This window comes from Belonocnema kinseyi, chromosome 7 (assembly GCF_010883055.1).
Source record: "Belonocnema kinseyi isolate 2016_QV_RU_SX_M_011 chromosome 7, B_treatae_v1, whole genome shotgun sequence".
NCBI classification, from domain to species: Eukaryota; Metazoa; Arthropoda; class Insecta; order Hymenoptera; family Cynipidae; genus Belonocnema; species Belonocnema kinseyi.
The window spans coordinates 91,272,091-91,285,893 of NC_046663.1; the positions used below are offsets into that span (position 1 = coordinate 91,272,091).

General features: G+C 28.0%; 1 protein-coding gene across 1 annotated transcript in view; it reads left to right on the forward strand.

Annotated features, from left to right (window-relative positions):
• The window catches only part of LOC117176554, a 113,084-nt gene extending 103,084 nt beyond the window's left edge, over positions 1–10,000 (forward strand). Inside the window, exons 3-4 of the mRNA XM_033366808.1 lie at positions 5,027–5,190; positions 9,059–10,000. Of these exons, the coding sequence (XP_033222699.1) occupies positions 5,027–5,190; positions 9,059–10,000 (1,106 nt within the window). The remainder of the gene's footprint in view (positions 1–5,026; positions 5,191–9,058) is intronic.
• The last annotated feature ends 3,803 nt before the right edge of the window (positions 10,001–13,803 follow it).

A 13,803-nucleotide genomic window follows, 5' to 3' on the forward strand; every position in this document is an offset into this window, starting at 1 on the left:
TTTTTTTATATCTGCAAATTATAAAGCTTAATAATATCATGTTATACATGCTATCAATTTTTTATAATAATATTATATTTATATTTTATACTTTAAAATTATGTACAAAATAAAAATGAAATATAATTTTTATGAATTTTTAACTAGTTTATTCAATGTTACAGAAATAATTATTTAAAGCTTATCTTAAAATTTTATTGTTTGAAATAATATAAACGATTATTAAATTAATAGATATATTGCGAAATCATTAAGTATAATAATATTATTATATCAATTATAATTAAAATTTTGATTAAAAAATAAAGTTATTATAGGCTAAATTACAATTAAATAAATTTATTATATTAATGTTTTAATTATGTTAATGATTTTATGTTAAAAAACTTGTTATTTATAGATTAAAATTAAGTAATACCGTATCTTTATTTTAAAGTTTCTAATCAAAATTAATTAACTATTTAATATTGTTGCTATATTAATTATAATTTTTACATAATCGAGTCATTAACAAATTTTTTCACGTTTTAGTTATAATAATAATGTTTTCATGATTTATGTATTTGCAAAATATAAAGCTTAATAATATTATTTTATACATGCTTATAATTTTTACAATAATATTATATTCATGTTGCATATTTTAAAATCATTTACAAAATTTTTAATTAAATATAATTTCAGTAAATTTTAAATTGGTTTATTCAATGTTACAGAAATAATTTTTTTTAATTTTATCTTAAAATCTAATTTTCTTAAATAATATAAGAGATTATTAAATTAATAGATATATTGTGAAATCATTAAGTTTAATAATATTATAATATAAATAAAAATTTAATAATAAAAAATAAAATATCAAAGTACATGAAGGTTGGATTTAAATTGTTTAATGTTTATCAATATAAATATGTTATTTCCTCTCAGATTACGTAATTAAATATTTGCTGTTACTTTCATAATAAAGTTTCTTTTTTTCTTTTAAATACTTTTTTTACATCTGGGTAATCCTTTTTTTAATGCTAGGCTAGTGTTCACCGCATGGGCCACCGAGACTCTTCCAGAGTGCGAGGCGGGAATCGAACCCGCAAGCCGAAGGAGTGGGTCCAAAGCCTACGCTTTAGTCCCCACGACCATCGTCCCACTCGATATGTAAACGTTTTGAAACGATTAAAAGAAAATGAAAATTTATAAGATATTTTAGGACTTTCTTAATAATTCAGGATAATGACATAAATTCTTTAGGTTCCCAAAACAATTTCTTTCGATTTTTTAATTTGAAAAATGAGCTTTAGGAGAAAATTCAAAAATATTTTAAAACATCAAATATTTTCTTAAATTTCGAAAAAGAGTAGAAATTTTTTGAGCAAAATTTTTTAATTTGATAACATTAAAAAATGAAAAATAAAATAAATCATGAAAATCTATAAATATAGCGAAGATTAAAAAAGAATGAAGAAGTTTTTTAAACTGCAGAAGATTTTTAAAAATGCAGATTTACGTGAAAGTTTTTAAACAAAAAGAAACCCAGATGTTAAAAACGCAAACGTCTGAACACTAATGTTTTTTTTTTCCAAATTAAAAATTGTGAACAAAATGTTTTGCAAACTGAAAAACTATATGGTAAAGTATCACATGCCCTTAATTAAAATAACTTTGAAATATCTCCAGTGAAAAAATAAATGTTATTCAAGTTGTTAGGAAAATTGGGGATGTTTTGAGGCAGCGTTTTACATTTGAAATAACTTTTGGAATTTCAAGAAAAATTCCTAAAAGATAAAAAGATTTTTAGGAATACAAGAAGCTTTGCATAGATTTAAAATATTTTAAACCATGGAAGAATTTCCGAAAATTTATGGAATATTTATCATTTCTTCTGAAATTATATAAGCCCTAAATATCTTTTGAAAAGGATAAATTTTTTCTAATAATTTGTAAAATCCTGTAAAATAAAATAGATATTTTTTAAATCTTCTACATTCTTTTTTTGAGATATCTGAAATATTAAAAAATCTTTCCTAATTGTCTCATCAAAATGATATAATTTACATAATTCTAAAAAAATTGCTGATACTTCTTTTCTTGTCAATAATTTGAAAATGTGTGTAACTAAAACAATATCAAAAAAGCATTGCTGTGTTACGTCAAAATATTGTTTAATGTATTTCTATACCGCACATCATCCTTAAAATCTATTTTTATTTACAAAACGTCTATTAAGTTTTTTAAACTAATACAAAAAAATGTTACGTAACTGCAGTTAGAATGTGGAAGGGTAAAAGGGTTTAAAATAACGTTAAGTAATATGTGAACAAGAATATAAGTGTTCAGAAAATTTTCACAAATAAATTGTTATTAGAAAATTGAGTAAATGAAAAAATGAGTACAAAAGTGAGCGCGCGCGTGCGCGCGCACATAATAGTCTAATGATAAAAAAAATCAAACTAATATGTAGCGCGATGGTTTGTATAACATAAATGACAATCGATTATAATTTCACACGAATATTCGAGAAATTGTTAACTTTTTTAAAGTGTCACTTCTCACTGCGTAACAGTTTTCGCACACTGACAACCATGATGGAATTTGCCCCAAAGTGACTTTAGAAGGGACTTTACATTATTCCTATTATTGTATTTTATATTATTGTACTTTGTATAAAATGCTTAGAAATATACCTAATATTGTTAAATTATTTCTTAATTATATTAATGGAATTGAATATAAATATAAATGGCAGTAGATAGAGGAGAGTACTCGAATATGAGATATTCTCGTAATATGAGAAAGCGGGGTATCTGCTAAACTAAGAAACCCACTCTGTTGGTTCTATCACTAACTTGTAACCCTTGAAGAAAGCGTAATTTCGTGGTATAATCCATTTTTCATTGGGGTCTTAAAGATTATCGGCGAACCTTTTGTGAAATCGATGAGGGTCGAGTTCTTGGAAGGGAATTCTGCAAACCCTATTTATTATTAATTAAATATGTATTTAGCAGTAAAGTTTGCCTGGAGTGATGGAGATTGAATAACTAAGTAGAAAAATATCGATAGTGTTGAAGTTTTTCATTGTACAGGTCAGGCATAGTAAGTGCATAGTTGCACGGTGTGGTTCTCATAATATGAGATACCTGTGGTTTTTATAACAGTGTGGCTGCGCGGGGGAAATTGGTTACAAAAATGTTTATGAGTACCGCAAAAACTAAATATATCTAAATAGCAGTAAATTTATACTTCGGAAACATAGAATGAAGTTTTTCATTAAAAACAATACTTTATTTTGCGTTTTATTAGCTATTTCCTGGGGTATCTCATGTTATTAGAATAGTTTGACAAGTTTGGAAAAAGCACTTTTTTTGTATTTTCAGCATAAAAAAAAATTTTAATAAAATTTTTTATTTGAGCTCCTTATGACAAACTAAATTTCCTTTAAAATTACCTGTATTACTTTTAAATTCAGTACATAAAATTCGGACAGTCACGCCAAACAGAGTTGGTATCTCATGTTTGGCTACTCTCCTCTATATATTAATTTACAGTAATATACTAAATTATAGAAATGAGATATCTTGGGAAGACCTTGGCATATAAAACTGAAAAATTAATGGGATATCCTGAGGATATTCTGAGGTACCCTGGCGACATTCCAGGGATATCGAGATTTCTGCCCTGTGAGCTAAAAATGCTTTAAAGTATTTTACTTTTCCAATCAAAATCATTTAAGGCAAAAAGGGGAAAAGCTGAATTCATATGTGGGAATTTTGAGCAAAATATATTGTACATTTCAGTTTTTTGGGAATTTGTTGGTGATTGAAAACAGGGGGCGGAAACGTCAAAATTAAAATTTCATTATATATCGATAATTATCGTTATAATCAAATTATTGTTTGAATAAAAATATTTCTAAATAACCTTAATTTTACTTGTGTTATTATTATATTGTAAATAAACACTACAATAATTCTTAATTAACCTATATACAAACCCTCAAATCAGATATAATATTATTTCGAAATTAAAAGTATTTAAAATATTCTTAATTAAATGTCATTAAATTTTGAAAAATTGAAGTTTTAAATAAGGATCTACTTCTTCATCTTACTGATTTTTTTACATGTTATTGTAATAATTCTATGGCCGTATTGTACACGTAGCCGCGGCCTAATCATAAAGAGAAAAAAGATTTTATGTGCTGAAATTGTTTTTTTCAAGTTTAAAATTATTATTATCTTAAAGTCAAAATTCATCAATAATTTTAGAGATAAATAGTAAAAACATTGAATTATTAAATTTCTTATGCATGCTTAATATTGAGTGCGTACGCAATTCAATTTTTAAGTTATTATTTTCCTGTCTGTAATTAATTATTCAAGCAAATTTAATTGATAGTTTAAATGAAACATATCGCCGAACTTTAATGCTTGATACAATTTTGTTTGTAGTTTGTGAAACAGAATCTAATATGAATTAACTAAACTTACAATAAATATATCAGAAAAAGATTAAAGATAGCAATTATTTATTCCAGTTTGATTTCTAATTATCGGAAATTCGATTTTTTTATATTAAGATTTGATCGAAATTGCAGTCTAATACATATTTGTTATGTTATATAGGGTGACCCAGAACTAAGTGAAATGGAACGGAAAAGGGATTGGAAGAGGGTGAAATTAGAAGGGGCATGGAATGAAAAGAGAAAATTAGGAAGTAATTTCTCAAATTTCGAACGTTTGAATCCAAAATATTTGTGTTGAAAGTAACATTTTGTTACAATTCTTTATTACGCATCTTTGCCAAACTATCAAAAAAAATTGTTAAATACTTTGTGTTTAAAATTTCTTGTCGGCATTTGTCCTGTATAAATTTTAGACTTTTATTTCATAAATTAAGATTTATCTTCGAAAATTAAATATTTAAAACTCAGTACAAGTGAATTTAACTAACTTAAAAAAATGATAAAACAAACGGAAGTAGATATATATCTCTACAATTTTGCAATTTTTAATTAAAAAATTCATTTTTTCAGAAACCGGAGTCAAAAATGGCTCTAAACACAGTAAAATGAAGTTTTATATCAAATATTTTGCAGCCTGCTTTTTCTGCGCAGCTTGTATTATATTTGCAAGTTTCAGCCTTTGTTGTCCATTAGAAGATCTAAATGTAAATGATTATTTATATTTTGAAACACAGGTAATCTATGAAAAGTTATAATATGTATATACATTAGGGTGGTTAAAAAACGCATTGGTAAATTTTTCCTCCAATTTTCATGCTTGCGAGATGGATGCAAAGAGCTCTCATTCTTGGGTCACTCTGTGTTCTCAAGAAACACGTGGTTTCGTAGGCCGGTCGCTGTTTAACTTCATTTATTATTTATATATAATATTATATTCTCGAATCGACGCAAAAATTAATGCGTTTTATGTCATGATATTTCGAGGTACCGCAAATCCAATAAGGTTTAACACATATTCCTTATAAGGGAAAAATACGGTTCCATCAATTTTATTCAGAATCGTCAATATTAGTTGTATCAAGTGGACCCAAAAAATATCGCTTCATATTTACCATAGAATACGAATGAAAAATATTTTTCTATGGCACATGCATGATTTGAGCCCTTTTCGACGCCTATGAAGTGGGCTAAAGCTCTAATCTTTACCCCCTAGGGAGTAAAAAGTACTTTTATTTCACACTCGACCGTAATGAGCATCTTTTGTCCCTAAAAATAGGGGCAGAAGTAGTATATGTTCCTCGTCAACTGCATTTGCGGCCCGAAAGTAAAATTTGCGGGGCGAAAGTAAAAATTAGTCGAGTAGAATTCCAGCCGCGAAAAAAGTTACAGAAAAATACATCTGACCCGCTTTTTAGGGACAAAAAGTGGTGACGGTCAGGAGTGGAATAAAATATTGTATGCAACAAGGGACGAAAGTAAATTTTTCCCTCTGTTAATTACTGCCCGCGGGAAAAATCTGCTCCTTTCGCCCCTTGTTACTTAATGTACAATTTACTCCTAAGGAGTAAAATGCGACGTCAGAGGTGAATAATGGAAATTATACATCTATGATCTCGCACTTTTCAATAATCAGCCCGTAAATTACCAAAAATTTCTGAAAATGTCCGGGAATTTATAGAATTTTTAAAATTGAATTTTTCGTAATTTATTTACAGTTTCCATAAATAACCTGTAGTATTACCATAAATTACCACACAATTTCAAACATTTCCAGAAATTTATAAAAATGTTTAAAATTGAATTTTGGATAATTTATGGTAAGTTACCATATCTACCTATAAAATTTCCATACATTTACAGTAATGTAGACATTTTTAAGTTGAATTTTGGGAAATTTATGGTCATTTAACGTAAATTACCTGTAAAATTACTTTAAATTACCAAAAAATTTCCGGAAATTTATAAAAATGTTTAAAATTTAATCTTGGGTTATTTATGGTTAGTTGCCTGTAAAATTACCATTAATGACCGACAATTTCCATAAATTTCCGGAAATTAAAAAATGTATAGGCCTCTTTAAATTAAATTGTTGGCAATTCATGGTAAGTTACCATAAATTGCCGTATATCATGATTCCTTTATTCGAAATCTAATATGGGTTGAAATCATGACTGTATTTTGAGAAATGTCTGAAATCATCCAATTGTTATAAAAAATGTCGTATGCGCCAATAGGGAAAGGGACTTTTTCCACGAGTGTGCATAAAATACTATTTGAACTTCGCCCCCATAATTCTATTGTATAGGGACCCAAAAAAACCATAAGTAAAAAATTGGGTTTTGCGTGTTTTTAGCCCTAATTAATATTTTTGGGCAGTCTCTGTTAGTAAAAATGTGTTTAAGACATTAAATATTACTTTCTACTGATTAAAATAAGATGTTTAAATAATTTGTTATTGTTTATAGATGATTCTTCGTACACTGAGAAACTTTGTACTGGAAAAATGACTAAATTAGGTTACAATCGAGGGACCAAGGCGATAATTCGTATATTTTAATACAATAATCGTAAGCTATGCTATTTTTATATGAAATTTTTCTACTGATAATACGAAATATTGGTATTTTTTATAGTAAAATCCTAGATAGGATAAATTAGTAGAGACATAATTAAATTATATAAAAAGAGTAGAAGTAATAAGTACCTAAAATAAAATAAAAGACTAAATTTGTAAGAGGAATTGCTATTGCTAATACGAAAGTTACAATTGAAAAACAAATTTTCCACAGAGAGCAAAAAATAATTTTTCAACCTCGATATTAGGATATTTGATTACGTTAAGATATAGTGCTTAGCATTTTAAAAATGCCATCACTGTGAACAATTAATAAATAATTTAATGGAAGTCAATTTGACTGCTAGCATTTACTTGATAAGAGCGATAAATTTCTGGATCTCATTACCTAGTTTAGCCGAATGGAAAATCGCCGTGCTGCCGCGCTGGAGACCCGTGTTCGATTCCCACCAGCTTTATTTCTAATCACATTTTTCTGTTTCAGCTTGTAATATAATATTCCTGCATTTATATAATAATGTATAAACTATATATAATAATGTGTACTGCGCAATTGCAATTTTAAGAAATATAATCGTGCGAAAGAGTTCAACATCCCATAATAAATAAGTCTGAATTTACGTCGTATGCTCGTGTAAAGGATATACGTGTGTCATAACCATGAACGCGACGCGGCGCATGTTGGGTTTTTTTTTTCATCCGCTAATCTGACTGCACCAATTTTTGCTAAGTCGCTTACTAAATCAGTGCGCCGGTCTCTCTCGACGTTACTATAGTCCTTTGCAAATATTGCAATCTTCTGTAGAAATAAATGTAACATTTTTAAATTTTTTTCCAATGAATTTTGTAGTTTGACATGTAGTTACTAATTACTACTCCGTGTAGTAAACATTACAAAAGTTCCGCTATGTCCCTCCATTGCAAACTGAATATAGTAAAATCTAGTCAGATATTTAGCAAATATTGTAGCAAAAGGTTTCTCACTGTAGAATAGTTGAAAGCCGAGTTTCTTTCTGAATTTATTAACTTGCTTTCCACTTTTCAGTTAGAGCAAGACTACAATTAATTTAAATTAAGAAAAATAATGTATTGATATGTTATTGTTTAGAACAATAATCTCTTAGCATAACGCTAAAAAGTTGCAGTTTAATCTGAAATTTTTAACTTTTGGTCTAATTTTCACTTAATAATGAATGCAAGTTAATACACGCAATTGTTTATTCAAAATGGCTTTTAGTTACTACTGCAAGGCACAAAACCGAAAAATTCTAGTAATTATCTAAGATGAGATACTTATAAACAATAATAAATTAATGAAACAATTGAATTTCTTAACTTGCATTAGTTCAATCCAAAGATAATTTTATTAGAAATAGTAATAAATTCTTTAAACAATTATATTTCTTAAGTTGAATCGAATGAAGAATTAACTCTGAATGAAGAATTAAAAAAATGTGGAAAGTGTAAACAAAAGTCGCAAATATGTAGCATTAATATAGGATAATTTGTTGAAACAATTATATTTACTAACTTAATCGTTACCTTGCTCTAAGTGAAAAGTGAACAAAACGTTGAATAATTCAGAAAAACCCGCAACTTTATAGTGTTTTTTTAAATATAATATTATTATAGATAATAATAAATTGTTTAAACAATTAAGGTACACAGGCGCGAATTGTCAATTCGAATGTATTTTGAGCCGCTGAATTCGGATCTGAGGTCGGAATGGGAAAATGAGAGCTAAATTTAATTCCTATCTGAAATTCGGACCCAGCCGCTCAAAATACATAATAAATTCAACTGGCATTGATGATTCTGAATAAAATTCACAAATACGTCTTTTTTATAGGAAATACGTGTTAAAATAAAACTTGTGAAACTTCATTCATGAAAAGTCGAAAAAAAAATTAAATGCATTTTTGGACCACCTTAATGCATTGGCAATAAAAAATTTAAAATAATTAATACTAATTAAAACTTTTACATTATACGTAAAATAAGTTTGCAAATAAAATATTTGTTTGCAGCTGGAGCGTCCAATGTCAAATGTTGAAGAAATGAGAAGTAGATTAACTGGAGAATATGATAAAGAATGTCCACATTTTTATCAGTATTCCAAATTCTTAAACCTAATTAATCACCAGAAAACAGTAGATGACATCATCAATTCAAGTCATGAAAAAGTAGTTATACTGCTTGCTGATGATATGAAAGACGCAATAACTTTAGCACAATTTTTGAGTCAAAACAATAGGCTACTACATCTAAAAAATCGAGAACATCTGGATAATAGTGAAAAATCTGTATATGATTTGATTCTCAAAAATTATCATTTATATAAAAATGTAAATACATCTACAGTATTTTTTGCCTATCCCAGAAACACGGACGATGAAGTTTTCGCAAGATATGTTGCACAAAAAGTGATGGAAAATTCGAAAAAAGTGAAAGTAGTTCTGACTTTGAGGAATCCGCCTCCTAATCCTGATAATGATAAATTTCTCTGGGAAAAAGAACTCCGGGTTAACGGAATATTTAAAGTCTTCAGAAACGTTGGAAAATACAAGAATACCACAGGTTTTGTTGTAATTGACGGAAAATTTACTGGAAATTTTGAGGATGGTGAAGATGATTTAAAGATTGATCAAAAGGAAGAACTCGATTACGTGAAATTAATTGACTGTTATATCAAATCAACAAATACAACTGACAGTGAAAAATTACTAGCAATATATGTGAATGACGGTACAGTTAAAGTTGTTTACAGTAGTGGATTTACGAGAAAAAATTACATAAAATTGCTCACACATATTAATGATGTCATGAGCTATGCAGATGGGTCAAACTTTACTCATCGGTCGTTGTCAAACAGGAATTTTTCTATTAGTAATGACGAATTCGAAAAGTGTATCACAATTTTTAGAAATAAGATCATAAGATTTTACGGTGAAAACCAAACGACAGGGTGAATGAAAAAAAGAGGACATTATAATAATATAGTTTTGTGTCAGTTCTTAAATTATTAAGTTATTTTGTAATAGATTATTATTTATGTTAAGTCTGGATATTATCGATGATACAGTATTTCTAATATCAATAAAAATAAATTTATTTTTTAAGCCTGTTTGTTTTTAAGGTTATATGAATACCATTACCCGAAGATTCTTCAAAACTTAAAATCAAAGCAGATTAGTTTTTAATGAAACAATTGCATGTTTAACAAAAAAGATGTTTAACAAAGTGACTGATTTTTCTCCTATAATAAAAAAGTGTAATTATTTCTAAATAAAAATTCCTGATTAAATTCCTACATTTTAGTAAATGATTTAAGTTAGCCATAAGCTACTGATAGAAACATTGAAAAGTTACGGATTTTTGTTGTTGGAAATTAATGTTAATAACTGAAAGTTCAACTATTCCATTTTTTTTAAAAAACTTGATCTTTTTCAGATAAAAAAACTATTCATCGATTGAACTACTCATTTTCAACTATTTTCAATTATTTCATTGATAACTCATCTTTTTTGTTTGAAAATTCAACTACTTGGTCAATAATTATAATACTTTGTTCAAAATTCCTTTTTTTTAATAATTTAACCTTTTTTTTGTACTAAAAAATTATATTCTTCTTTTTAAGAATTTTTTTTTAGTTGGAAATTGAAATATTTTCAAACTACACGCAATTTATTGAAAATTCCTCTTCATTTATAGACAAAATTTTTCGCTCTACGCTGACCTTTTTGGTTTAATTAAAATGTTTTTTTTTTAAGTTTGAAATTGAAATATCGATTATCACACTTTTTGTTGAAAATTCATATTTTTATATTTCAAACTTTACTACTTGGTGGAACGACGTTATTACAAATTCATTTTTTTTAATGTTCATGATTTGTCTTGAAAATTCATTTCTATTCTTGAACATTCATATTTTTTTGGTATATAATTTTCTTGAAGAACAATTTATTTTTTAAATTAAACTACTTGGATAAAAGTTAAATTGCTGTATTAAAGATGTATTTCTTTTATTAATGATATATCATTTTAGTTGAAAATTCATCCATTTCGTTGAAAATATAACCCTTTCGCTAAAAATTAATTTTTTGGGGAAATTTAGTTTTTTTAGTTTAAAACTAATCTTTTTTTAATGGAAAATTTTAATTATTGATTACAAGTTGAAGGTTCAACACTTTTACTGAAAATTTAACTATTTTGTTGAAAATTATTTTTTTTTTATTAAAAATCAATTTCGTCGGATTCGCATTATTTGAATCAGTCCAAAGTGAATTAATTTTTAACAATATAGTTCAGTTCTTAACCCTAAAAAGTCATACCTCCATTTTCGATCTAATAATTAATTCTGGGTCACTGTGACCCTGCGTAATTTATAATAAAATGCCATTAAAAATCTATGTGACCAAAAAATGTACAGAAATTTTGAACTAAAGTTAAAACATACGAAAATATATTCCACTAACAAGAAGTTTCTACGTTCATTATTTGTATTTTTTTTAAATCGGTGAAAATTGTTTTTTCTTTTATTTTCGTGTCATTTTTCTAGAAAAAATCATAACTTTTTAAATCTTGAATAGTTTGAGCTGTCAATATACAGTTTAACTATAAAAATATGATACTTTAGAGCAAAAATTAATTTATAAATGGATCATTAAAAAAATTATTTATTCCGCATACTGGAAAAGGGTATTTTTTTAATGAAAATTAAGACTTTTTCATAGATAAAATCCATACTTTATTAAATTTTATTGATTTTTATAAAGTGCAGACCTTTTAAATGTAAGAAAATTAGAAGGAGAATGATACATCGGCAGACCCCCACCCTCCCTCAAACGTATCACGTATTTTGTGAATCACCCCTAAGTAGATAAGTGCAATTAGTCAGTTTTGCGCAATTGGTACACATGTACACACGATGTTCATCCCACATCGGGCACCTGATAAATTATAATTTTATTACAATTTTTAAGAAAAAACCCAATCCATACTTTAAAACCACTTTACTTAAAGTTTTTGAACACTTTTTGAACTGTTTTTACAAAAAAAAAAACACTTGTAATGCTGCACAAAGTACACTTCAGTCACATTAGGGTCACGGTGACCCTACACTACCGCTCAAAAGTTTAAGCTCACTTAAAAAAAAAGAAAAAGCTCTTAAAAGTCTTATATCTCGCGAACTATAAATCGTAGAAGACTTTTTTACGTCTCGTTTGAAAGCTATTGCCATGTACTTTTAAATTGCTGCAAACAAATTTTTTGACCATGATTCTTGTGCGCACTTCTGTGCACATGCGTTGGCTTCATACTGATCTGCAGTCGTGTATTAGGTATTTTCACTTTAATCGACAGCTAACTTCACGTCGTAGATTGCTGAGGGGAAAACAAGGGCCAAATGCATAGGATTCAGCTGATTTTTGCCCTATTTTTCTAATATCTTCATAAAGGAAATTAGGTTTTGTTCCATGCATTTGATCCATTGTTTCCCCTCAGCTTTTAACAAAGTGAAGTTAGCTGATGGTTGAAATGAAAATACCACGAAGGAATAATAAGGAGACCTAACTCCGTTCCCTCACTTGGCAATAGAAACATTACCGTAAGTGATACGCCCATTACAGGAAGAGCTTACATTTGAGTGCGCAGTTGTCCTCTTCCTATACATGGAAAAGTGTGCGAGTGAGAAAGTTTGTCAAATCGACATAAGTTGAAAGGTTCGGTTTGTTTGTTTTAATCAAGTGTCAGAAATGTGTTCTAAGCCATGAGGTGTCAAGTTCCGGGTTGTGGACGAAGTTACACGCCAAAGAAGGCAAATATACTTCGTTTGTTTAAAGCCTTCATTGTAAGTACAATAAACGTCTAATATATTTTATTGTTTTACCTGTCATTTAATTTTAATAGAAATGATTTAGAAATTTAACCTTTATTTTTTGATCTTATTTTTCTCTAACTTACGTCAATTTGGCAAACTTTCTCACTCGCACACTTTTCCATGTATAGGAAGAGGACAACTGCGCACCTGCGCACTCAAATCTAAGTTCTTTCTGTAATGTGCGTATCACTTACGGTAATGTTTCTATTGCCAGTTTCAGATGGCTTTCCACTGGCAGTTGGGTGTCCTTATTATTCCTTATTATTATTATTATTATTATTATTATTATTATTATTATTATTATTATGCAGAGTGAATATTTGGGAAAATTATCTGGAGACGTCAAGACTCGATAGATCCGAAAATTGAAAAAAATCGAAAACTTTGACCCGTATGCTCTTAAAGATATAGATTTTAGTGAAAATTTAAGCTCAGTGCCCTCGGTGACAATAATGGATATAGTGTCATATTTTATTCAATCTTACCCCAGTGGGCACAAAATTTGGCGACGTCTTTACGATATCGTTACGACGTCTTTAAGACATTTTTACGACATCCTATGTCCATGTCGTTACAATGTCTTTACGATAGTGTAAAGACATCGTAAGATCACAAGTCATTTTTACAATATCGTAAAGACACCTTAACGATATGGACATGGGATATCGTAAAGTTGTCGTGAAGATATAACGATATCGTAAAGACGTCGCTAACTTTTTGCCCACTGGGACAGTTTTTACACTGCAAAACAAGTGAAAGCATATAAAAATTTGGAAGCTTATAAGTTTTATGAAGCTGGTTTTGTGGTGAAAGTGAAGTGCAAGCAGTTCAATAATACTTTTCTGCTTCTGACTGTGGTTATAGTGTAACAATACAGTATTTTTAGTTTTAACT